The sequence below is a fragment of the Gossypium hirsutum genome, chromosome D02 (genome assembly GCF_007990345.1).
Source record: "Gossypium hirsutum isolate 1008001.06 chromosome D02, Gossypium_hirsutum_v2.1, whole genome shotgun sequence".
NCBI lineage: Eukaryota > Viridiplantae > Streptophyta > Magnoliopsida > Malvales > Malvaceae > Gossypium > Gossypium hirsutum.
This window is the reverse complement of record NC_053438.1, coordinates 14,022,531-14,048,740: the sequence shown is the minus strand read 5'-3', so window position 1 is coordinate 14,048,740 and position 26,210 is coordinate 14,022,531. Positions and strand designations below refer to the sequence as shown.

General features: G+C 32.9%; 2 protein-coding genes across 4 annotated transcripts; both read left to right on the top strand.

Moving 5' to 3' along the window:
* Nucleotides 1-1,362: 1,362 nt before the first annotated feature.
* LOC107910585 (uncharacterized) lies at nucleotides 1,363-6,330 on the top strand. 3 transcript variants are annotated; one of them, XM_041088474.1, is made up of 12 exons: nucleotides 1,363-1,711; nucleotides 1,821-1,908; nucleotides 2,001-2,100; nucleotides 2,197-2,270; nucleotides 2,363-2,434; nucleotides 2,566-2,643; nucleotides 2,938-3,062; nucleotides 3,255-3,327; nucleotides 4,159-4,220; nucleotides 4,301-4,675; nucleotides 5,431-5,533; nucleotides 5,909-6,330. In XM_041088474.1, the coding sequence occupies exons 8-12, from the start codon at nucleotides 3,259-3,261 to the stop codon at nucleotides 6,107-6,109; spliced, it is 810 nt and encodes a 269-aa protein (XP_040944408.1). In that variant the 5' UTR covers nucleotides 1,363-1,711; nucleotides 1,821-1,908; nucleotides 2,001-2,100; nucleotides 2,197-2,270; nucleotides 2,363-2,434; nucleotides 2,566-2,643; nucleotides 2,938-3,062; nucleotides 3,255-3,258; the 3' UTR covers nucleotides 6,110-6,330. The 3 variants fall into 3 exon arrangements, with proteins under 3 accessions (XP_040944408.1, XP_040944409.1, XP_040944410.1); XM_041088475.1 differs by having other exon boundaries at nucleotides 1,371-1,711; nucleotides 2,762-3,062; XM_041088476.1 differs by lacking the exon at nucleotides 2,197-2,270 and having other exon boundaries at nucleotides 1,371-1,711.
* On the top strand, nucleotides 1,632-3,087 carry LOC121203333 (uncharacterized). The gene is made up of 6 exons (XM_041088291.1): nucleotides 1,632-1,711; nucleotides 1,821-1,908; nucleotides 2,001-2,100; nucleotides 2,197-2,270; nucleotides 2,363-2,434; nucleotides 2,938-3,087. Exons 1-6 carry the CDS (start codon nucleotides 1,632-1,634, stop codon nucleotides 3,085-3,087), a joined length of 564 nt encoding a protein of 187 aa, XP_040944225.1.
* Nucleotides 6,331-26,210: the final 19,880 nt, after the last annotated feature.

The window sequence follows — 26,210 nt, the reverse complement described above, 5'->3', positions numbered from 1 at the left end:
AAACATGCAAATTAACTATTCATTAAATTTTATATATTAAATGATGACATGGAACGTTAATTGCATGTTGAAAATTATTTTTTTATGGGTAAACTATAAAATGGTCACCCAACTATGCCTTTCATCCTATTTTGATCACTCAACTGTTATTTTTTTCAATTTAGCCTTTAAACTTTTCAAATTAAATATTTTAGCTGCTTTGAATTGATGTGGGCTTTCTTTGTTGGTCTAGCAATAAAATTAGCCCTCTAATGTTTACATATTCTATCATATTGATCCTAAATATAAAAAAATTCAACAAATTTAGCCCTCAATGTTTACAAGAATTTTCATTTTAGTTCTAATTCTAAAAAAATCAATAAACTTGGCCCCAACATTTACAAAATCTATCAATCTAGTCCTAACTCTAAAAATGAAAATACATATATTTAAAAAAATTATTTTTAGTGTTTTATAACCCATCGACTAACCTACGTAAGATATTAAAATAAGAAAAAATGTACCCTCTTTCAAGTCACTCGCATCAATTTCTTTTACTATAATTTAGGCTTTATACTGGACCAAATCAATTGATTTAGAACCTATATGGAATAATTGGTTGCATTACTTCCCGGACAAATAACATTTTTAATGCCTTCATTTTCTTTTGGATCTTAAATTTTTATGTGTTTTATCCTATCTTTTTAGAGTTATTTTGCAAGTGACTCGAAAGAGGGTACTCTTTTTCTTATTTTAACATCTCACAAGGGTTAGTCGATGGGTTATAAAGGGCTAAAACTGACTTTAAAAAAAATATTTTTTAATTTTGAGGGTTAGGACTAAATTGATATAGATGTTTTAGATTTTGAGGGCCAAATTCATTGGATTTTTTAGAATTAGAACTAAAATGACAAATTTTGCAAACATTGAAGGCTAAATTTGTTGAATTTTTTATATTTAGCATCAAAATGATAGAATGTGCAAACATTAGAGGGCTAATTTTGTTACTAGAGGAATAAAAAAAGGCTCACATCAGCTTAGAGTGGTTAACATATTTAATTTCGAAAATTTTAGTGACTAAAATGAAAAAAATAATAATTGGGTGACCAAAATAGAATGAAAGGCATAGTTGGATAACCATTTTTATAGTTTATCCATAAAGAAAATAATTTTCAGCATGATTTATCGATGCATGTCGTTATTTAACAAATAAAATTTAATAGATGGGCTAATTTGTAAGTTTCGAAATATATAAGGGCTAATTTGCCCATTTCTTCAGTAGAGGGGCCGAAATGCAATCCTCCCCTAACTGCAGTGGCTTCCCTGGTATTTTACCAAATAATATCATACTAATTTACATAAAACTCGGAGTCCGGATAACGAAGCTGTACATAAACAGGTACACAATGTCAAAACGGTGTCGTATTTTGTTGCAGTCTCCTACATCGTGGTACATCTCCGGTGGTGACTGATTCATCATAGACGGTCAACTCCATCTCAGCTCAACCTCTGCAACGCTTTCCCCTTCAAAAAACGAAAAAGGGGGCGGCGGTCAGGGGGAATCCCCATATTTTAATCCACACTAATATTCTCTTTATGGATTTCGATTTTCGATTCTTTTGATGAAGAAGACGAAGATTTATAATTATATGATGTCAAAGAAAGCCAGCAACTGCGCTATTTGCGACAATTCAAATCGCGCTTCTATTTGCGCCGTTTGCGTCAATTACAGGTACGTCAAAAAATCGTCGCTAAAAAAGTGAAATGTTTTTATATTATAATCTTTAAAATTTTAAGTTATTAACTTCTCTTTTATTTCCTTGATGAACTGTTCTTTGCAGATTAAATGAGTATAATTCTTTGTTAAAATCATTGAAAAACCATCGTGATTTGTTATATTCAAAATTAAACGAACTGATTGCCGCAAAGGTTTGATTTCTTTCACTTAGTTGGAAATTTATTTGTTTATTAATGCCTTTTTCTCTTTTCGAGATTGGTCTTGATTTGTTTTTATTATTTAGGGGAAAGCTGATGATCAACTGAATTGGAGAGTTCGTCAAAGCGAGAAGCTAACTAACTTGAAAGAGAAGCTTCGTCGAAGCAAGGAACAATTAGCTCAAGGTTTTGATGCTTACTCCCTAGTTCTTATTACTGTTTTCTGGAAAAAAAATGTTTATATTTATTTATTAGGATCTGATAAACAGTTCTTTATTATAGGTAAGGTTAAGATTGAGAGAGTGTCTCATGAGTTAAAGGTTAAGTATGGAGTGCTTAAATCAGCTCGTGGCACGGTACTAACTTTGTTCATTTTCGGTTTCTTCATGAGAATCGAAAGCTTTCTGAATGATAGTTATAGGTATTTTATCCTTTTTTATCTTTGCAGTTGGAAAAGAATCGTGTGGAAAAGCTCGAAAAGTTCTATCCCAATCTTATTTGCACACAAAGCCTGGGGCATGTGAGGACTATTTGTCTTTTATGTTTATTTACTTATGAGGTTTTAGATTTATGTTTATGCTAGGTTCTTTGGTTTTTCTCGTCTATTGCAATATGTACAAGTTGTGACTTATGACATTATCTGAGTTGCAGATGGCAATTACCTCAGAACGTCTTCACAAGCAATAAGTTGTCATAAAACAGATATGCAAATTGTTTCCCCAACGTCGTGTAAGTGCTTCTGTGCTATTGATATGCTTTTTTTCACTATCAACATTATCTTTACGATATGTAAGTTATTGAGATTTAACCAAAAACAGCGGGTGATATTTGCAAGCCAAATATGCAGGTGATATTTTTGCTTTTGCAAGACATAAAGGCATAGCTAATGTGGTTAAAATGAGGATGCTTAGCCGAAAACTTATAGGCCTTATTTCCCCTTTCCTCCCTCTTATTCTAGGCCTAAGTCTCCTAGGTTAAATCATGTTGCTTTGACATAAGCTAAGTTTGGTTCTGTTTCCACAGGTACATTTAGATGAGGAGCGAAGAGATGGATCTAGTGGTCAGTATGATCTGATTTGCAATGCACGCTTGCCAAGGGGGCTTGATCCACACTCTGTTCCCTCAGAAGAGCTTGCTGCCTCGTTAGGGTATTGTTTTTGCCTTTTCTTTTAAGGCTATGCAACAACTCTATCCTGCTACAATTATTTTCACCTCATTGTGTATTATTACATTGGGATATTCCTTCCCTCAGTTTTAAATGTTCTTCATTGTGAAAGTCTTTTATTAGTATGAATACTCCAGTTTCTGACACTGTGTTAATCCATATGACTTGAAATCAGATACATGGTACAGCTTCTAAATCTTGTTGTTCATAATTTGGCTGCTCCTGCTCTTCATAACTCAGGTTTTGCGGTAAGAACTAACAACTGCTTGTACCTGTGTGCTGTCTAAAATATTTATTGAAATGTCTGGTTGAGTTACTTTATTGTTTTAGGTTTTCAGTCATTCAGGTTTCCTGTGACAATCTTCAAGAGGTATAAAATTGCAAATCATAATAAATTATTACTAAAGAATAAAATTTTCTTTTAGACAAAGTTGGTAAAGTAATAGCTCATCCCTGTGCATTTTCTTTAGAATTTGTTATACATATTTAGATAATTGTTCTATACATCTGCAGTGGAATAAAAAAACTCCACAAGCGAGGTTCTAACGCTGCCATGTCTCCTTTTTCAAAAAATTTTTCATCTTCTTAATATAATAAAAGGACACGTGGCAGCATTATACCCCCTCTTATAGAGTTTTTTTATTCCACTGCTAGTGCAAAGAATAACACACTGGGGCAAAGACGTGGCCTTGCCCCCCCACCCCAAATGGTAAATTGACTATATAGTCCCTTCAAAATTTATGAAGTCACAAGTTAATATAATTGTAAAATTGCGCTATTGCCCCAAAAGATTTATTATTCATTTCTGATCCCCTAAAGCAGTATGCTCCCTCTTTTTTCCCAATCTTTTAGCTTCATGCTTTTGTCAGGTGATACGTTTTCTCTGTTCTATTTTTTTTTTTAATTTGTTGTTGTATATTGTTTACTTCTGGTGGTGAGAAATATCTACTAGCAACAATCTTTTGGAGATATTTCCCCTTATGGAAACCTGCTGTTTCACGTGGAAGGATATTGGAACTTATGAGAGATGATTTTTACCTCAATTATTTTATACTCATCATATAATTGTTTCACCTCAGGGGTCTTGCTCCCGAATATGGCAACGGGATTCTTATTGGGATGCACGTCCTTCTTCTCGAAGGTATATCACTAGATAATGTTATTTTACATGGCTTACTGAGGTTTTCTCCTGTGGGACTGAATATTGTTTGTGTTCTGCAGCAATGAATATCCGCTTTTTATACCACGCCAAAATTACTGCTCCACTAGTGGGGATAATTCATGGACAGATAAAAGCTCTAGTAATTTTGGTGTGGCTTCGATGGAATCTGAGAGAAGGCCTCATCTGGATTCAATTAATAGCTTCAATTATTCTTCTGCCTCTCCACACACCGTTGAAACACACAAGGACTTGCAGAAAGGGATTTCTCTTCTGAAGAAAAGTGTGGCATGTGTAACAACTTACTGCTATAACTCACTCTGTTTAGATGTTCCTACCGAGGCATCTACCTTCGAAGCATTTTCTAAATTATTGGCCACGTTATCTTCAACTAGGGAAGTTCCATCTGTTTTTTCCTTGAAAATGGCTTGTTCAAGGTACAACCTGCTTTCTTTTTTTCTAATTTATGAGCTCGATTTCATTTGATTTGTGCAGTTTGGAAAGTTTTTATAGTATAGAACAACTGGTTGGTTGTTCTTAAATAGACAAGAGGGGAAAATATCTGTAGTTCTTTTCAGATAGTAGTTTAAGTGCTAACTTGGTTTCTTTTATGAAGTAAATATTGAGAGGTTTACTGCTAGAGTTGGACATTACTATCCGTCTTATCCTTTGGTTATGCTTGCCAGTTGATTAGTAGCCTTTATATTTTCGGATGCACCTTATTGCCTGTTTCTAACTTGCTTCAAGTGAATAGATCACCAATGTAATGAATAATAAGTGGTCTGAAGGAGGTCTCTTGGGCAGGATATGAATAATCTTTTTCTTTTTCTAGTTTGGTAGAACTTCAATGTATTTGTCTTTTTAGCTCTTTCATTTGTTAAACCTCCTTGCAGCTTATATTTTAAATTAGAATTTCGCCAATTATTACTTTTTTGGTCTTGTCATAGTAGAAATTGTCTTCATGACAACCAAATGTGAAAAATGAGACTTTGAAAATGGCCTGCTTGAGTGTTTCTTGACTGTAGAGGGAGCCTAGCATGAACCAACTCAATCTCTCTTGTAAAAATTTTGGCACAATGAAGAAGAGAAAATTGTTGTTTATTTTCTAATTGCAGTGTTTTTATACACATGGATTCATGTGAATACATTGTATTTCGGAGTTGTTCATTGTTCTCATCTTTTTTATTTTCAGGTCAGGTAAGCAAGCTCAACAGCTTAACAAGTCTGTCTGGAATGTGAATTCTCCTATGTCATCGAGCACATTATTGGAGAGTGCACACATGCTGCCTTTGACGGTATAAGATGGCTTTGGACTTTGTTCCACTGAAACTTCTAAGATTTTAGCTTGTTCACTTTTCTGATTCACATGCTTCAGTATTCTTTCTATTCTATCGACCTTTCTGTCTCGTGTTGCTGTAAGCAATTGTTGAGAGGGTAGAATTTCCTTGAAAATATGACTAAAATATATTATAGTACTCAGCATTTGCCTTTCAATAGGGAGTCCTTTTCATAGTTTTGAATTCTTGATTTTCTATATGCTTTTTCCAATTGTTACCTCGACTTCTGGAGAACTGTAATAAGCATGATGATGCAACTAATTTTAGACCATAACTTGGAAGCTTGGTAATTCGAATAAAAGCATTGTGACTTTGTTTTGCTTGGCGGTGCAGAAAAACTTCTCCGATCACAACCTTCCGAGTTCAGCTGCCAGTTTTCTTTTCGGCAATGAGTTATCTGATAACGGGAAGAACGAAAGCCTTATTGATGGATGGGATATAGTGGAGCATCCTACATTTCCCCCTCCACCATCAGAAACCGAGGATATTGAGCATTGGACTCGAGCAATGTTTATCGATGCCACAAGGCGATGACACATTGCTTGTAAGTGACATATTGCATATGTGATCTAACGCAGTCTCAACTAGCATTATGATTAGCCGTATGTATGTTAGGCCGATGCTTATTTCCTCCAGTTATAGCTTTAATTAGAGATGATGTCGAGCAGTGATGTGTTTATATAATTATATATATTTATAAATGTTAAATCAGTGAGTTTGTAAGTTTATATTCAAGGAAAAGTGCATTTAGTGTTTTTCTTTTTTGGAATTTCAATTAAAGTAATGCATTCAATGAAAAATATAATAATAATCCTTAACAAGTGACTACAATCCCCACTTAATGGAGTCTTTACCTCAAAATAAATTGCCAATTTAATTGTCCATTTGATACAAAAATTATTATTAAATTGAGGACATAAGGAAGTTTTCTTAAAATTGATTATATGAACCATCGAGTTTGTTATTATTTTTAGATTCTAAAATAGTAAACTTTGATGTGATTTGGAATGACCGTAATAATAAAATGAAAAGGAAATTATTATTATGATGATGATGATGATGTTGATGTTGTTGTTGTTTTCGTGGTGAAAGTGTAAGGGTTCCAAATTGATAGGTCTTTGTTAAAAGCAAAAATGGTCCCAAATTTTGGAACAAAAATTGAGGCACGATGCGCATTGTAGGCAGAAAAGCAGCTTTGGGACAACAGGGATTTTGACATTAAGTGCTGAAGAAGCCTTTTCTGGATTTGCTTTCGTGGAAAAAATCAAACCAAAGATTGATAGAAGTGAAAGGTGACATCTTTGACGCCCTTCAAATTTGCCCCAAATTAGAATGCGAAGTTTGTTCAATTTCCACGAATCTTGATATTTAATAATGAGTTGGAATGCAATAATAAAATATATTATATTTTTAAAAAGAGAATTTAAGTTTAAATTCTAGAGACGATATTGTTAGAGGAAAAATTACAAACTCAAAATGATATTGTTAAGAGAGAAAATTATAAATCTTGGAAGGATTAATTTCCCTGCACAATAAAACAAATATGAAAGGTGATAATATTTAAAATGGTTAAATTACTTTTTTGGGTCGAAACTTAGCAAATATTCTTATATTGATGCTTGAACTATTTTGAGGTCCGTGTTAGACATTGAATTTAACAATTGTTCCTACATTGAAACTTGAATTTCTTTTTTGTCCAAGTTAGTGATTAATATTTTATTGAAAACCCTAAAGTTCATATCTCAAGAAATAGTTACTAAGTTTAAGGATTAATTTGGATGAAAAATTTTTAAGTCTCAAGGTGGGAATAGTTTTCTAGTTCAAGCCTCAATGTGAGAATAATTGTGATGTTCAAGACCTAATTTAGACAAAAAAAATTCAAACTCCAAAGTGAGAATAATTGCTAAATAAAAACCCAAAAAAATGATTTAACCTTACTTTCAAAGTTGTTTAATGCGTTTAGAGAGATCTCAAAAGTCTATATACGAATGCCAAATAAGAAACCCTGAGTAAGGAAAACATAGTTTAAAGTTTGTTTTTTTTTCTATTTCTATGTTAAAAATATATTAGTCAATGTCAAATAAATCTCGAATTGTAGTTAAATGAGATACTCTTAATCCATTTTTAATAAATTGGTTCAACGTTGGCTCTTGAAACCTTTGTTGATTATATCACCATCCTCTAAACAGCAAAATCCAGAACCACCATTCCATGTGAGAAAAATTCCAACTTCGAGTTTTTTTTTTTTTTTGGGTTAATGGTTACATCAGAATCGAGAATCCCCTTCCCCATTCTGGGAACCTAAACTCTTCTTTTGCCACATTATTTTTGCACCTTTTTTTTAGACTTTTAGACCACACCACATGATGTTTGAAATAATTGAAAGCAATTCCAATGGCTTCAAATCCTTCCTATTGTGTTTTTTTAGTCACCAAATTTAGCATAGAATTGTATCCATTAAGATATCCAGGACACACACACACACACTCAAAAAATAAAGAAGAATATTGAAAACAAATAAAGCAAAGCCCAAATGCAGAATCAAAGCATAGCATGTTATTATTGGCGTCTTTCTCCATGACAGTGAATGCCTCATATTACAGCATATATTGTGTTTTCTTTATACTTTGATACACTGTACATGTATTTGTACATCCACTCATATTCTCTACTTCTTTTCTTATCAAGTTTATATTTAAAAAATTATATTTATCTTAAATCAAATACATATCAATATTCCATACTCATTTAATTCTTTGTGCCTTTAACTTGGCACTAGGGTTGAAGTCTAAGTATGCAAAGCTTTCTGGTGTGTGAACTGGGATGCGTTCTTTTCTATTATCAAGTAATGCATGGCTCATTTCCAATATGTATATATATATGATGAGGTAATGAGCTTTTAGAAAAGGTTTACAATTATTGGAAAGGAAAAGGGAAAAAGAGAAGAGGCTCACTCTCAAAGTGGAGACTTATCGTATAAATCATGTGGTCTAATCAGCTAGATGTATTAGTGAACATGTTACATCAAATGATTTCATGCTCTTTTTTCCGTGCAATGCAAGCACTAAAAGATTGATTGCTTTGTGATCACAGCAAATTTGTTCACTACTTTCTTTCTCATTTATTATCAACTTTTATATATATACAAGTTTTTCCGTATCTATTTTAAGTCTTCAATTATTAAAATTCATTAGTGAAGCTCTTTGATTAATAATTTTCATTGTTGACCGTCACTATGCTAAAGTGACCATTAACAACTATTAAATCAATTGTCATGAAATCGACATGGCAATCCATGTCAACAATAGTTTTTTTATCACGAGCTTGGATTTTATCCTAGCAAACCAGGTGACTTTAGGCAGTAAAATCATAAGTCAAAATGGACCATCGATTTGAGAATCCCAAAAAATTCTTTTAGGCATTGATGCTACAAAGCTATTAAGAGAAGCAATCAAGAAGATACGAAAAATTCAATAAAGCAAAAAATTAAGTAAACGCTCCCAATTGTATCGCTGAGTAATGAATGATACAAGATACAAAATGAAGATTTTGAGTTCCATAACAAAAGGTATAGATTGAATTCCATCAACAACTTACATTCAAATATATCTATAAGATAAGAATCCTAAAAAATTTAAACTTTTTATTATCTTTATGCTTAAGAATACAAATTAACTTGGTAACTACAATTTACTGGAATGTTTACCACGTCACGAAACTTCAAGTAGTTGAACTTTTTACAATGATCTAAGAATTGAGTTTATGGTGGGTTAAGTAAGCCCAATTTACTCAAATGATTGCATTGGATTGTCCTGCACGCCTTGGTCATGGGTCTTTATGTACAGACCATGACATGTTGACGTGGTATTATCACGACAATAAAATTTAAAAAATATATAATCTATTTAAAAATTATGCACTTGTCCATGTTTATTTTAAATGTAGTTTTTAAACTATAAAAACACATAAAATATTAAAAATTTGTAACATATTATAAAACTTATAAAAATAAGAAATAAAATTTAAAAGAATAAAAATATTTAAAAATTTGAGTTTAGAATATATTAAACGAATGAATGTCTAGATCCATTTGAATCTGAAAATTTATTTGCCTAGATTCATTTTTAACATAATTTTTAAATTATAAAAAAATTAAAATTTAAAAAATATTTAAAAATATGTAAAAAATTATAAAATTATAAAAAAATAAGAATAAAATTCAAACAATATATATATATATAGACACATACTTTTATATATCTTGTTTTTATTGTATTTTATACACATGTTAAACCGTGGTATTAAGGGGATTCCAGTAGAACATGATTGTTGAGAATGTTGCTTTATAACCTTTGGTATATATTAAAAAGTATTGATTAAATTCTTCGAAAATTACACTAACAAGTTCAATACATTCAACACTTTTTTAATAATGTAATTTTACTTTAGAAAATTATCTTTATTAAATAAAAGATAATATTCATGCATTTTAATAATTGTAATAATTTCAATTACTGAAAACTATTTGATAAAAATAATTTCAATTGGTAACAAATATTTGAATTAATTCATAATGTTTTATTTTCTCACATTTTGATCAAAATTGTTACATGAATACATTCGAAAAACAACTTGCATATTAATTCAAGATTATAAAAATGTAAAATTTGTAATTTTTTCTCATTAAATTGTAGGTATAAATTCAAGTGTTTTAATATCTAACATATCTATAGTTTGAAATGATCTTAATATTAAAATTTAATATCGATTAAAAACATATATTTTTAAAAAAGTATTTATAAGAAAAGAAAATATAAATATTTAGCTAGCGATATCCACATGTATGATCTGTTAAATAGAGAAAAATATAGAGAGAGCAAGATTTGCAATTTGAGAATTAAACCATACATTATTTTGGAACAATGAATTTAGATGGTAGAGACTAGAGAACGAGAGAACAAGCCAATTATGATTTTGTTTTTGTTTTTACTATAAATAAGTTAATATTCTAAACATAAATAAAATAAATGCTAATTTTGTCTTAGGTTTTTTTTTTTTACTTTCCATGTAAGAAAATAGCTATCGCACCTGTTATCAAGAAAATCACTTTTCATTAATTATTGGAAAGTAACTTTAAAGGAAATGTTAAAGGAAAGTAAACTGATTTTTGTATACCAAACACTGAAATCACATTCGAACCAATTAAATTTTTTGAAAAAGTGATAACTTTCCATCATATTGAATCTTTTATAAGTGCGTTTCTCGACATTGTAGTCTTACATCTTGCATTGAAGTCAATAGTTAACAGAGACAATGACCCTGAAAATATATCAAGCACCAAAGCCAAAATTAACGAATTAGATAAAAAAAAACCAACAATAAGAATAAAAAACTTTTTAAAATGAGATTTACAGATTGCAAGAAAAGTAAGAAACATTATTTCTTTTTTATTTATTTATAATTTTCATAATATTTTTACAATTTTAATAAATATATATTTTTTATAATTTTAAAATTATATCCAAAATGAATCTAGACAAATGTATGTCCAAATTCAAATGAACTTGAATATCCATTTTTCTAAGTTCATTCTAAACATGAAATTTAAAAATGATTTTTTAAATAAATTTTATCATTTTTATTTTTTTAATATTTATTTTTCATTCTTTTTATATTTTTAATTTTTTTAAATAAATTTTAAAACTATGTCTACAATGAATCTCTTTAAAAAAGATGTCCAAAATTAAATGAACCTAAACGTCTATTTATCTAGATTCTTTTTGTACTTAAATTTTTAAAATAAATTTTAATTTCTTTGAATTTTTTGATGTGGCACTGTCACATCAGCTTCATGGCAGCTGACTCAACGACCATTAACGATCACCTACGAAAATCGTTGACCAATGACTTAATTGATGAATTTTTAACATTTAAGGGTTTATTGATTTCACATTTACTCACACACTTACAAACAAAGATATTAACCAATTCAATCAAGGCAAAACCGCAAGCATATGGTGTCAAATTGTAATATAGTAGTACAATGAAAAATTCACAAAATCATTCCAATAGGTCACATTCCACAGAGGTTGACTAGATACTATGAACTAGCTATTCACTTTACTAGTGAGTAATTATCAATTTACTAGCTTTAAGAATTATTAATGTGATCAAATTCAAGAATAAAAACTAGCTAAATGGTCTCTATTTGTTTTAAAGTAATGTAAATGATGAAAACAACGACCGGTTGGTCAACTAGTTGCTAAGGTAATAATATGCATGCTTCAATTGAATTGATTGTTACTCATAAGTAGGAATCTCCTCTCGCTTTCATCCTAACTTTCGAGTTATTGCCAAGGTTCTGCTCTCGGTCTCATCTAGTTCGTAGATCACCTCTTTGTGTCAATATTTGATACGATTATGTTGCCTTTTACACAATAATGTCTCATCTCAATCTCGTTTATTTAGATATTCAGTTAGAGTCATTAATTATAACCTACTAAATATAGCAACACAATCAAACAATCAATTTAATCATCGACGTGCATTTCAATAGCTCCTAACACTAACCTCCAAATCAACTAATAAAAATTTAGTTCAACATAGCATCCAACATTAGTCTTTATAGTACAACCTATTACGGTAGACGTTTGGCTGTATCAAAATATACGACTCATGATGTTGTGGCAATGATGACCTCAAGTCTAAGGATAATATACATAGTTATCATTATGAGTAATGTTGTGACTATTACATAATAATCGAAGAAACATACTCATAGCTGGTCAGTCCAGTATGTTGTTTTCTAACACATACTCATGTATTGATTTTGACATCCTTACGTCAATGACAACACTTTGTCATCAATCAACTACATATTAGTCTCAATACATTATTATTATCCAAGCTCACAGTAATACTTGACTAAGGACCTTTTAAGAATAATCATATTATTCTCAGGACATTATTATTTATCAGTTTATTTACACACACAGAAAAAGAAACAGAAATAACAATGGCAATGTCTTATATTAACAAAAAAGGTAAAAATGAGTATGTGATTACAAGTATCTCATGATTGGTCATTGGACATACTCTAACAGAACCTACACCGTGACTTCAAGCTTTCCCATGTCCCATCGCCACTCCTTTTTTACAACACCTCCAAGCGTTATTCATACAACATCCTGCCCTCAACATCTGGGCGTCGTAGTATTGCCTTGACTGTTAAAATCTCTCATATCTACAAAGTCAGTTGGGTCACGACCTTAAGTACTTCAACATTGCGACCTTTGATGCATCGTAAGCTAACTAAAAATTTGACTAAGGCAAGTGCACCTATCAGTTAATAATATAGCTACGGTGAACAAAAAAATCATTCCCACAAAGAGTGAAAGTACTAGTAATTACCGCCTTTCTATTATTTAACCAAATAAATCGAGTGATTGAATAAAAAATAAAATTAACTAAATTAATTACTAACAAACACGACAAAGAACAAATAAGGAAGATAAACGATTAACAACCAAGAAGCAAGATAATACCCAGGAAAGAATTCACCTAGATTTCATCTGTCACTATTAATCTAAATTACGCAATTTCTCTACTTAGTAACTTTATTCGTAGAAATCCCTAAATTATGCTAATATCTCCTTCGAGAGTAAGAGCAACTGACTCTAGGTTAATTAATTGAAATTTCTTTCTAATTAAAACCCCTATTATCGCATTAACTTGTGCTATGGATTCTCCTATTAGATTTAACTCTAATCCGGTAGATTTATGTCATCCTATATCTAGAATTGCATGCAACTCCACTTAATTACGTAAGATTTACTCTTAAATAAGGTCTATTCCTCCTCTGATTTAAGCACATCAAACATGAATCAATAATCTAGAAATATCAAACCAAGAATTAAGCACACATAATTGAGAACAAGAAACTAAGTATTTATTGAATAAAATAAAAATCAAAAGACAAAATTCATCATAGGGTTCATGTCTCTAGGTATTTAGAAAATTAGTTCATGGTTGAAAATAAAAACATTCAAAACACATTATAATCGAAAGAAACAAAGAAACTCATGATAATATCCTAAGAAATCAACTGGGAATCTTCAATCTTGACGGAAATTTGCTTCAAAGTCGACTTCAATTGTGTTTTTTGAGTTGTGTTCTTGAATATTCTATGGCGGCTCCTTATTATCTTCTAATTTTTGTTATATATACATCTTAGTATGCCCGAAAAACCTAAAAATCGAGTTTTTTTGCTTTCAGAGTGTAAATTTGCGCAATCGACATGACCTGCCACATAGTCGTGTGGTAGCTTGTGTGGGTCACACGACTATGTGGCTAGGCCGTATGGAATGGGTCAGCTCGTGTAGCTCCTATAGCTGGATTCAATTTTTTGATTTTCACTCGTTTTTCGCTCTTTTTGATCCCAAGTTCTTTATAAAGCATAAAAAACATGAATTTAAAGAATTAGGAGCATAAAATTCACAATTAACATTGAATAATCATCCAAAAACGTATTAAAAATGAGGCTAAAACATGTTACTTTTAGCACTTATCAACCTCATAACTAGTCACATTAGGACATACTAGGACAGCTTCTCACATTGCGACATCAAGCTTCCTCATGTCACGGCGTGATTGTAACACCCTAAAACTTGACCTAGAAGTTTTAACCGGATCTCAGAGGTTACATTGACCACCGAAGCGATCTAAAGGATTTTTACAAAAAGAATGGTTAAAAAATCATTTAGAATATAGTTTGTTAAAACCAAATTGAATCGTTTAACAATTTACACTTTAAATCGGTAATTCTTGTATAGTTTTAAAATGCATCACTTTAGCCAAATTGTAACACGAAATTAAAAATTAAATATTGTGTGGAAAATGTGTGATTTTCTCAAATAAATAGGTACTTTGAGACAATAGCAGAACCCAATTAAAAACTGTGCGTGAAATTTCCAAAATGATGTTCAAACCAAAATCGTGTAATTTAACGAAAAGTCCGAACCAAAACTTATACCATAGTTTATATAATCGCTTTACAAATAGTCTTAAGGCAACTGTATAAAACTTATGTAAATTTTACTTAAACCGGAACAAACCTTATCTTTTTGAAACCTTTGACTGCCGAGTCTAGCTTCAGAACACGAGAGTACCTGAAAGGGAGAAACTAAGGGGTGAGCTACGCGAGCTCAGTGTGAAGCTGAAACACAACAGAAGGTAAAAGACTAAATTCCAAAAGTAATATCCTCGTTAAGGGCACACAGTCAAAGTATGACAACCCAGATCTAACGATAAAAAACACAACACATTTACATAAACTAATCAAGGAAAACGTATGTTACTCCAAATGCATAGATGTACTAAAACACATCAACTTACTATTAAGTTCGCAAAAAATTCAAAGATGTCATAATTGGAAGTGACCATGATATTCCAACAGTTTTTAGCCATACGAAAACTCAACTACATGATAGTTGCAATTAGGGGTGAGTATTTGATTGAGTCGAGTCCAGTCGAGTCAAAAAATTTGAGTTAGTAAAGTTTACGAATCATATTTTAGCAAATGAACTCAATTTGAATTTTTTTCAAATCGAATCAAATTGAGTGAAAAAATTTCAAGTTAAATCGAGTCGAGTTAACGAATCATATTATTTATACTCAATGTTGCGTTTACATGGACAGATTATTTAACTAGTAGATGAAGGGCAAGATTATTTAACTACATAAACAATATAATTGTTTTACGTTTTAACTTAATAAGTAAATATTTATCAAAACAACGTAATTTTTCCTTTTAACTTAATAGTTTTGACTTTTAACTTTAGAAAAGGTAAACATTTATCAAAACGACGTAGTTTTGCCTCTTCTTATTCAAATTTTTGGATAACTCGAATTGTGTAATTCGTATTCGAGTTAAACCAAAAAACTTAATTTTTTATTTGAGTTGATCCGAATAACAACTCAAATAACTCAAACTATTTAATTTAAAATTTGAATTTTTTATCGAGTTTTTTTTAACCGAATCGGATTTTTCTCACTTCTAGTTGCAATGGACCAAACCCAAGAAAATGATGTCCAATCCACATGTAATAATCGGAACACATCATAACACATTAACTATATTGTTCACACAACAAACGTATATTCAAATGCAAAATAGATGCAATAAGTCAAAGATCCCACCCTACCAACCAAACTTCGCTTTGTCCACTTTGTACACCACATAAGGGCTACAGAAGGCCTGTCCACCCTACACACCACAATGTGGAGCTATGTCGTTGAGATAACAATATGCAACTGAGCTGACATATGTATCTTGCGGATGTACCGCTATCAGATTATTATGCAGTTTAACTTCCCAGAACAATATTCCTTCTCTTCACAACCAAAATCCCAAGATTTAATGCATATGCATTGTAATGATCCGATAGTCAAGGGTGTCAGAAAGTGTATTTCTGAGACCCCATTCCCGTAAATCAGACTCGTAAATATTTATTAAAAATATTTACAAAGCTAGTTGTGTAGTTAATTAGGTTTCGATAAGTGAATTTACTTGAATTAGAAGTAATTAGGTATAAGAACTAAATTGCATATAGAGTGAAAGTTGAATTATAGATTAAAGAATAATTAAAGGGACTAAAGAAGCAATTTTACCATTCTTCTTTAAGTGAGACGGTTAGTGATATATATATTATATGTAAATTTAATTTATATATTATATTATAATATGAAATCTTAATTGTTAAGTATATATATTATATAATTATACTGAAACAAATAAGTAAAAGAAAAATAGATAAAGCCAAACAAAATTAAGAAAAGAAAGAAAGAAAAAGAGAAAGAAGAAAAGAAAGAAAATGCACGGCCAAGGGCTTCAAAATTTTAAAGTTTAATTGGTTAGTCAATTTAGTCATTTTTTATTGTAATTTGTATATTTTTGGAATCCCGATGCCTAGAGTTAACCAAACCATGTTGAAATTTTAACATTGGTTGAGTTTTTAAAGGTTGTTAATGTTGAATAATTTTAGTATTAGGAATTAAATTGATAGATTTTTAAGCTACTAATGAAAAAGGATTATATTGTAGAATAAATTGTAAATTTTGAATAATAGGGACTAAATTGTGAAAAATTTAAAATTTAAGGGTTTAAGTGAAAATAAGGAGTTAAATTTAGTTTAAAGTGGAATTTGTATAAAAATATAGAATTTAATGTGAAGAATAAAAATTAGTCTTAGTTTAGGGACTAAATTAGAATTTAGGAAAATATTGAGTAAAAAATTGAAATATTCAATATGAAATTGAATTTTTTTATATTGATGAAGTTTAATTGTTTTAATTCCATAGCTAACGTCGTACAGGAATCCTCGACTAAAAAGGGGAAAGATAAAGTCGACGTGGAATAGCTTAGAATTCCTGATTTGTATTTCTATAATCCGAACTTAGTTGCTAATTGTTATAATTCAATTTAATGCATATGGTAAGTGATGCGATCTCGTATTTGATGGTTGAATCGAGTCACTTGTTTCTTGATCTTAAAATTAAGTAGCAAATAGTTCGTTTAACAAATGAGCTATTTTTCAAAGATAGCTAAGTTTAAACAAAGAAAAAAAATGATAAGTTAATATAGTGGATGGCTGGATGGATATTGGACTTAATAGCGGAAGAATGAACCACTATTAGGAAATAGAGACCCAATTCTTAAGGTGCTATCAAGGTGATGGATGGATGAAGGATAGGATCGTGACCCTCTATCTATCGAAGATAGGAACCAATCGGTATTAGGGTGAACGCCACACTCGTTGGAGTGATAAGTTCGAAAGAAACAGATTGACGCCACTAGCGAACTAGATAAGTCAATTTGAGTAACAAAGAACTAAGAGAGTTGAACAACTCACAAAGATGCAAAATTCATTCAAAGATCAAAAGTCCTCAAAACAAGTTACAAGCAAACTATTTATAAGATGCTAAGTACCAGTCGAATATACACAAGATAATTACAACTAAAGAAAGCTGGAGTTCAATTTAATTCAGCTGATTAATTCTTGAAGAGCTTAATTAATCAACTTTGACAATTGGAGTTCCTAAATAGCCATTGAGGTGGACTTAATAGTTGATCTAAATGAATCAATAACTTGATCGGTCAATGATTTTTAAGAGCCCTACTAAATGCTTCCTTGGTTCACTGAATGAATAAGCAGCTGAGGAATGTTTTTTATAACATCCGAATAGTCTTTGGAGTGAACACATGGACTTGGACGGTCCTTTGGGTGTGAACACCAATAAGTGAACAGTTCAATAATATGAACAAAGACAGCTGGTTGTTCAGCTCAAATGAAGTTGAATTGATGAGATATCTTTTCATGAAAGGTCATTTAAAAGAGTGTGTCCAACAGCTCCAAAATGCATGAATAATCGGGTGCATGTTTCTTCATAAATGAACTTCAATGAATCTGGAACAATGCATGAATGTCCAGTCGCCCAATTGAATAACTTGTAAAACAAAATAAAGACTCAATTAACATAAATTTAATGTGTAATAAGCTAAGGCACAATTAAGATGTCCGACTTAAAACATGCATTGATGCTGTACGAACTAGAGCACAGTTAATAGACATAAATAAAATTAAAATACTCAGCAATGATGTACGAAATAGAACATAATTAATAATGATTAAAATAACTAAAAGAGTCAAATCTTATTCAAGTAACTAAATTAGCTAGCCAAGATTGAAATCGATTTGAAGCAGGTTGCATGGAGCACAAGTCGAACACTCCCAAGCTTGATCGATTAATCTAGTCGAGGTTTCACCCCAAACTTGATTAATGAGGCCCGAGATAGCCTCTTTGAATCTCTTGGCTTGGGCACGAGTGATTGGTCCTACTGGCAACTCGATTGGTTCACACACTGACTTGGTAGAGTCCTAGGGTGAGATCGTATCATCCCCCATCTTCAAGGTGAATTTTCCCCAAATCGTCACCTACATCATAAGGAGAAAGATCAGACACGTTAAAACTCGCACTCACATTATAGTCACCTGGAAGGTCCAGCTTATACGAGTTGTCATTGATTCATTCCAACACTTGGAAAGGGCAATCGCCTCTAGGTAGCAACTTAGATCACCTTTGCGCTGGAAATCTTTCCTTTCGCATATGAATCCAGACCCAATCTCCAGGCTCAAAAACCACTCACTTTCGTCCCTTGTTTGATTTATTCGCATACTCCTCGATTTTCTTTTCTATATTTTCCCCCACTTTCTGATGTAATTGATTCACATACTCAGCCTTTCATTTGCCATCTACATGAACAAGCTGGTTAGAAGACAAAGAAATTAAGTCAAGAGGAGTTAAGGGATTAAATCCATAAACAATTTGAAATGGAGAGTGTTTTGTGGCTAAGTGAACTGAGCGGTTATAAGCAAACTCGATGTGAGACAAACAATCCTCCCAAGTCTTTAAATTCTTTCAAATGATTGCTCTCAGCAAGGTTGATAACACTCGATTCACCATTTCGATTTGACCGTCTGTTTAGGGGTGGCACGTTGTAGAAAACAGTAGCTTAGTGCCAAGTCTTCCCTATAAGGTTCTCCAAAAATGGCTAAGGAATTTAGCATCTGGATCGAACACGATAGTTCTTGGTACACCATGTAACGGAACTACTTCTCTGAAAAATAAATTTGCTACATTTACAGCATCGTCAGTTTTATGGCAAGCAATAAAATGAGCCATTTTCGAGAATCGATCAAAAATAACAAAGATTAAATCTTTTCCATTCCTAGTGCTAGGGAGTCCTAACACAAAATTCATGGATATATCAATCCAAGGTGCTTCGGGAATGGGCAGAGGTTTATACAAACCATAGGGTTTGATGAGGGACTTAGCCTTCCTACAAGCAATGCAACGTTCACAAAGCCTTTCCACATCACGCTTCATTTTTGGCTAGAAGAAATGTTCTTGAAGCATGGCTATGGTTTTGGTCACTCCAAAATGACCCATGAGACTTCTACTATACGCCTCGTTCACTAAGATGTCTTGGACGGATCCTTGAGGTATGCATAGCTTGCCTTCATGAAACAGGTATCCATCGTGCCTATAAAATTTCTCAAAGGCTCCCTTTTCACAAGCTTTAAACACTTCACCAAAATTAGCATCTGTTTTATATAATTCTTGAAGATATGCAAACTCAAACAGTTTAGAATCTAAACTATTAAGTAACGCATACCTTCTCGACAATGCATCATCTACTATGTTTTCTTTACCTTTCTTATATTGATCACATAGGGAAATGACTCAAGATACTCGACCCACTTAGCATGCCTTTTTTTCAGCTTATGTTGTCTCTTAAGATGCTTTAAACCTTCGTGATTGGTGTGAATCACGAACTCTTTGGGCTACAAGTACTGCCAAGTTTCTAAGGCTCGAATCAAAGCATACATCTTCTTGTCATACGTTGGGTAGTTAAGGGTAGCACCGCTGAGTTTCTCACTAAAGTAGGCAATAGGATGCCCATTTTGTGTTAACACCACTCCGATTCCTATCCCTGAAGCATCACATTCTATCTTAAAAGTCTTGTTAATGTCAGGTAAAGATAGCAAATGAGCATTAGTTAAATGATCTTTAATCATCATGAAATCTTTTTCTTGTTCATCACCTCATTGAAAATTAGAGTTTTTCTTAATTATCCCCGTCAAAGGAGCTGTCAAGGTGTGAAATTAGGTACGAACCTTTTATAAAAACTAGCCAAGCCATGGAAACTCCTTACTTGACTAATTCTTGTCGGTCATGGCCACTATCGAATTGCTTTCACCTTGTCTTGATCAACTTTAAGACCTTCAGAACTAACAACAAAACCTAAGAAAACAACTTTGTTAGTACAGAACGAACACTTCTTAAGATTTGCAAATAAAGTTGCCTTACGTAACATTTCCAAAATAGATTTCAAGTGTTGCACATGTTCTTCCAATGATTTGCTATAGACTAAGATATCATTAAAGTAAACTACACAAAATTTACCAATAAAAGATCGAAGGATATGATTCATAAGTCGCATGAAAATACTCGGTGCATTAGTTAGGCCGAAAGGCATAACCAACCATTTGTACAAACCATGTTTGGTTTTAAATGCTGTCTCCCATTCATCTCCCTCTCTCATCCGAATATGATGATAGCCACTTTTGAGGTCTATCTTGGAGAATATCTGAGCTCTACTTAGCTCGTTCAACATGTCATCCAAATGCAGAATAGGATGCTGGTATTTAATAGTAATCTTGTTAATGGCTCGGCAGTCCACACATATGTGCCACGAACCATCTTTTTTGGGCACCAAAAGTATGGGAACAACACAACGACTTAGACTCTCTCGCATATAGCCCTTTTCCAGCAACTCGAACACTTGCCTTTGAAGCTCCTTAGTCTCTTCAGGATTACTTCTGTAGGTAGGTCTATTTGGAATGGCAGCTCCAAGCACAAAGTCTATTTGATGCTCAATTCCTCGTATTGGTGGCAAACCACTTGGTATCTCTTCTAAGAATACATCGTTGAATTTCTGTAACAAAGACATAATAGAAGAAGGCAGGGTATCATTTAGCTCGTTAGTGCCCATTAGGATTTTTTTGTACATAAGTACAAATATGGGCTGTTTCAACAAGAAATATTTTCAAATCTCATTTTCTCTCGCATAGAAATTCCACTTTCCAGATTCGTTATCTCTTTTTCTTTCTCTTTCTTCTTGCATTTGCATTTCAATCTCTTTTTTCTCACTCATTTTAAATTCTTTTTTGCCTTTCTTTTTTTTCTGACTTCTTTTCTTTTTCTTTTTCACCTTTTTTCTCTTGTTCATTTTCGTTTGATTTTTCAACAGATGTTTTCAACCTAAGTTGGTCTTCATACACTTGCTTCGGTGTAAGGGGTGCTAAAGTTACATTCTTCCCTAGGTGCTTAAACATATACCTATTGGTATAACCATCATGAATAACCCTTCGGTCGAATTGCCATGGTCTTTCCAATAGTAGATGACCGGCGTGCATTGGCACCACATCGCACACAACCTCGTCGTTGTACTTGCCAATGGAGAAGGTGGTGACAACTTGCTTCGTTACTTTGAGTTCCTCTCCGTCATTGAACCATTTCAATTTGTAGGGATACTGATACTTGGTAGTGGTTAAACCAAGTTTTTCCACCATCATAGTGCTAGCCACGTTCGTTTAGCTTCCACTGTCAATGATGATGCTACAAACTTTGCCTTGGATATGGCAACGGGTGTGAAATATATTTTCACGTTGCTGCTCGTTCTCCACACTTTGGTGGTTTAAACTCCTCTTGATGACCAAGACTTCACCATCAATAGCATATTATAAGTCTTCTTTAGCATCGGTTGGCTCACTGGTTACTTCTTCTTGTTCTCCGTCGGACTCGATCTCTCCATCGTCCCTTATGAACATGGCACTTCAGTTGGGACATTGACTAGCTATGTGACCTCTCCCAAGGCATCTAAAACACTTGATGTCTCGGGTTTAGCTAGGGGCAGCCTCCATCGTCCCTTTGCTTGATTCACCACTTGGCTTGTTAAGCTTTGTGGCTCCAACAGGTTCTTTAGATCGGTTTGGGGCATCCTTTTTGCTAACTCCTTGTCCCTATTTTGTGGTAGAAGTGGCATTAGAAAAGGCTCATGTGGCGCCCTTTTGCTTTAATTGTTTCTCCACCTTGATTGCCATATGGACCATGTCAATGATTTCGACATAGTGTTGCAACTCCACCACATTGGTGATATCACGGTTGAGTCTAGCAAGAAACCTTGCCATAGTAGCCTCTTGATCTTCCTCCACATCGGCTTGAATCATGGCTACCTCCATCTCTTTGTAGTAGTCTTCTACACTCCAGTTAGCTTGGGTAAGGTTTCGCAAATTTTGATACAGCTCACGGTGAAAATAAGTTGGGATGGACCGCTTTCTCATGATGGACTTCATTTCAGCCCAAGTTGATACCGGACGTTCACCGTTCCTCTGTCGGCTCATGGTGAGTTGATCCCATTAAATAATACCGTAATTAGAGAACTCTATTACTGTGAGCTTGACCTTCTTTCCTTCAGAATAATTGTGGCATTCGAACACAAGTTTGATATTCTTCTCCCACTCCAAATATGCATCAGGATCTGTTTTTCCTTGGAGTGGTAGAATGACCATCTTGATGTTCTTAGCATTCTGGCACCCTTGGCCCTTGATTCCTTTGGCCTCGACGTCTTTCACTTCGGTTGGAGGCTTGGTCACTCTCCACGTTACTTGGTTCATTAAGATCATTTTGATGTTGCCACAGTCGGCCTTGTTCTCTCTTTGGGTTTAGAGGAGTACGTTTCCGTTGATTTCTTTTTTCGAGTTGATCCATCCATTCTAGAAGTGGCTTTAGTTGCTGTTATAGCAAATGGGTCATCTCTCGAAGAAATGCTTGGTATGCCAAGTCGGGCACACCTCCACCAGCTATATTTCTCACAGGATGTATACCACTACCATCGGCAAAATGTGATGCGCCCACTAGCGGCATTCCTTACAGGACTACGCGACATAATTCTTTTTAATCCTCATTACAAACCTCACCAAATCTCTCAAAAAGAAATAAAATTAAGTACTCCGCTCATGTTTACACTCGAGATTGGCTTTTATCTCTTTGATAGTCTCACCTCTCTTGCCTTTTACCTCTCTTGTTCGTTTCTTGAAGTTCTTTGGAACTACTTTAGACTTAGCAGCAAATCTATGTAGAGTTGACTTCAAAATAGGTGCAATGGATGGGATATGACGTTGATTACAGGTAGGCTTGAAAGAAAAATGGTTTTAATGAGAGTGTGGTAGAAAAATGATTTTGGAAATTTTTTTTTGAATTTGGGACAAATAACACTTTTCAAGCTAGCTTTTCTTTTGTTTGATCTTACACAAAACCAAAACTCCCTTTTTGTACCTTCACGTTTGATTTTGTATGTAACATATTTTTCTAACTCGAATTTTTTTAATCGATTCTTTTTTTCTTTTCTTAACCTCGGGAGTAATTAAATGATGATACTTACTTAATTTTAACCAGCTCTAATACCAAATGATGCGATCTTGTATTTGATGGTTGAATCGAGTCACTTGTTTCCCGATCATAAAATTAAGTAGCAAATAGTTCGTTTAACAAGTGGGTTGTTTTTCAAAGATAGCTAAGTTTAAACAAAGAAAATAAAAACGGATGATAAGTTAATATAGTGGATGGCTTGATGGATATTGGACTTAACATCGAAAGAATGGACCACTATTAAGAAAAAAAGACCCAATTCTTAAGGTGCTATCAAGGTGATGGATGGATGAAGGATAGGACCGTGACCTTCTATCTATCAATGATAGGAACCAATTGGTATAAGGGTGAACTCTACACTCGTTGGAGTGATAAGTTCGAAAGAAACAGATTGACGCCACTAGCAAGCTAGATAAGTAAATTTGAGTCACAAAGAACTAAGAGAGTTGAACAACTCACAAAGATGCAAAAATTCATTCAAAGATCAAAATTCCTCAAAACAGGTTACAAGCAAACTATTTATAGGTTGCTAAGTACCAGCCGAATAGATACAAGATAATTACAACTAAAGAAAGCTAGAGTTCAATTTAATTCAGCTGATTAATTCTTGAAGAGCTTAATTAATCAGCTTTGACAATTGGAGTTCCCAAACAGCCATTGAAGTGGACTTAATATTTGAGCTGAATGAATCAATAAATTGATAGGTTAATGATGTTTAAGTGCCCTACTAAATGCTTCCTTAGTTCATCGAATGAATAAGCAACTGAGGATTGTTTTCTATAGCATCCAAATAGTCTTTGGTGTGAACACATGGACTTGGATGGTCTTTTGGGTGTGAACACCAAGAGGTGAACGGTTCAATAATATGGATAAAGGTAGTTGGCTGTTTAGATCAAATGAAGTTGAATTGATTAGATATCTTTTCATGAAAGGTCACTTGAAAGAGTGTGTCCAGTAGCTCCAAAATGCATGAATAATCGGGTGCATGTTTCTTTATAAATGAGCTTCAATGAATCTAGAACAATGCATGAATGTCCGGCCGCCCAATTGAATAACCTGTAAAACAAAATAAAGACTCAATTAACACAAATTTAATGTGTAATAAGCTAAGGCACAATTAAGTTGTCTGACTTAAAACATGTATTGATGCTGTACGAACTAGAGCATAGTTAATAGACATAAATAAAATTAAAATACTCAGCAATGATGTACGAAATAGAACATAATTAATAATGATTAAAATAACTAAAAGAGTCAAATCTTATTCAAGCAGCTACAGTAGCTAGCCAAGATTGAAATCGGTTTGAAGCAGGTTGCATGAATCACAAGTCAAACACTCCTAAGCTCGATCAATTAATCTAGTCAAGGCTTCACCCCAAACTTGATCTGCGAGGCCCGAGATAGCCTCTTTGAATCTCTTGGCTCGGGCACAAGTGATTGGTCCCGTTGGCAACTCGATTGGTTCGCACGCTGAATTGGTAAAGTCCTTGGACGAGATCGTATCAGTAAGTGTTGAGTTGAGTATTTGACAATTTGATATTGAATTGAATTAAAGTTGATTGAAATGGATTGAATTGGTATATATATTATGAATGTATTGATTATTTGAAATTAAATGAATATTCATGTATATATGTGATTATATGAAAAATTTATATTGGATATTGGTTGTTTTTGAAATGTGAAATTAAACCCTATTAACTGTATCGGGCTGAATCGGATATAGATGGCATACCATAGGATAGAAACAGTTCAGGGATTTCTTTGACTTCGAGTTGATGAGGCACTGGGTGCCAATTTGCTTTAGTTTAACCGATGAGGCACTGTGTGTCAAATTTATATAGCGCTAGTCGCAATTACTACTTCGAATTTATCTGATGAAGCATTGGGTGTCAAACTGGTGTGTTGGTTGGATCCATGTATCCGTCCGAGTTCGAGTTGTGTTAATAGGGGTAATTAAATAAAACGGTATTATGAATGATATTGTATGTGAATTGAAAATAGGATAGTGATTTGAAACATGAAAATGAGATACATGAGTTATGTACTCATGAAATGAATAATGTTATTGTTTAAATGATATGTGAATCAAATTGTGAAAAGCTATTATATAGCAAGTGATGAGAATTGAGTTTGGTATGAAATGATGTATTGATGCATTGTGTATTGAATGGTTAATACCATTGTATGAATAAATGTGGTTTGATATGTGAATAATTATTATATAGAAATTGTGTGAATTGGGATATTATTTAACAAATGAAATATGATAGTCATGATACTAGACATTAATATGTGCTTATAATTTAATTGTGCATATGATATTAACTTGTCTTTAATATTTGGATTATAGAAATACCACCAAGTTTTACTCAGCATATGATTTTTTTCCATGTGCAGGTTAAGTACTTAACTTTTGATAGCTAATTCAGCATTCAACAACGATCCCGAACTCGGATGTGGTGATGTTTATCTTTTGTGTCGGCATGTACCTAGGATGTCTAAATGATAATTATTTTGTGGATGGATTGTAAATAAGGTTATAAGTGTAATGTTGGTTTGGTATATACATATAAACATATGT

What these genes read in the sequence shown, in the direction of transcription:
- LOC121203333 (XM_041088291.1), top strand. Translation starts at nt 1,632, where the DNA reads ATGTCAAAGAAAGCCAGCAACTGCGCTATTTGCGACAATTCAAATCGC. An exon ending in GCCGTTTGCGTCAATTACAG is followed by an intron (nt 1,712 to 1,820) that starts GTACGTCAAAAA and finishes TGTTCTTTGCAG; the next exon opens with ATTAAATGAGTATAATTCTT. An exon ending in TTAAATCAGCTCGTGGCACG is followed by an intron (nt 2,271 to 2,362) that starts GTACTAACTTTG and finishes TTATCTTTGCAG; the next exon opens with TTGGAAAAGAATCGTGTGGA.
- LOC107910585 (XM_041088474.1), top strand. Translation starts at nt 3,259, where the DNA reads ATGGTACAGCTTCTAAATCTTGTTGTTCATAATTTGGCTGCTCCTGCT. An exon ending in GCACGTCCTTCTTCTCGAAG is followed by an intron (nt 4,221 to 4,300) that starts GTATATCACTAG and finishes TGTGTTCTGCAG; the next exon opens with CAATGAATATCCGCTTTTTA. An exon ending in TTGAAAATGGCTTGTTCAAG is followed by an intron (nt 4,676 to 5,430) that starts GTACAACCTGCT and finishes TTTTATTTTCAG; the next exon opens with GTCAGGTAAGCAAGCTCAAC.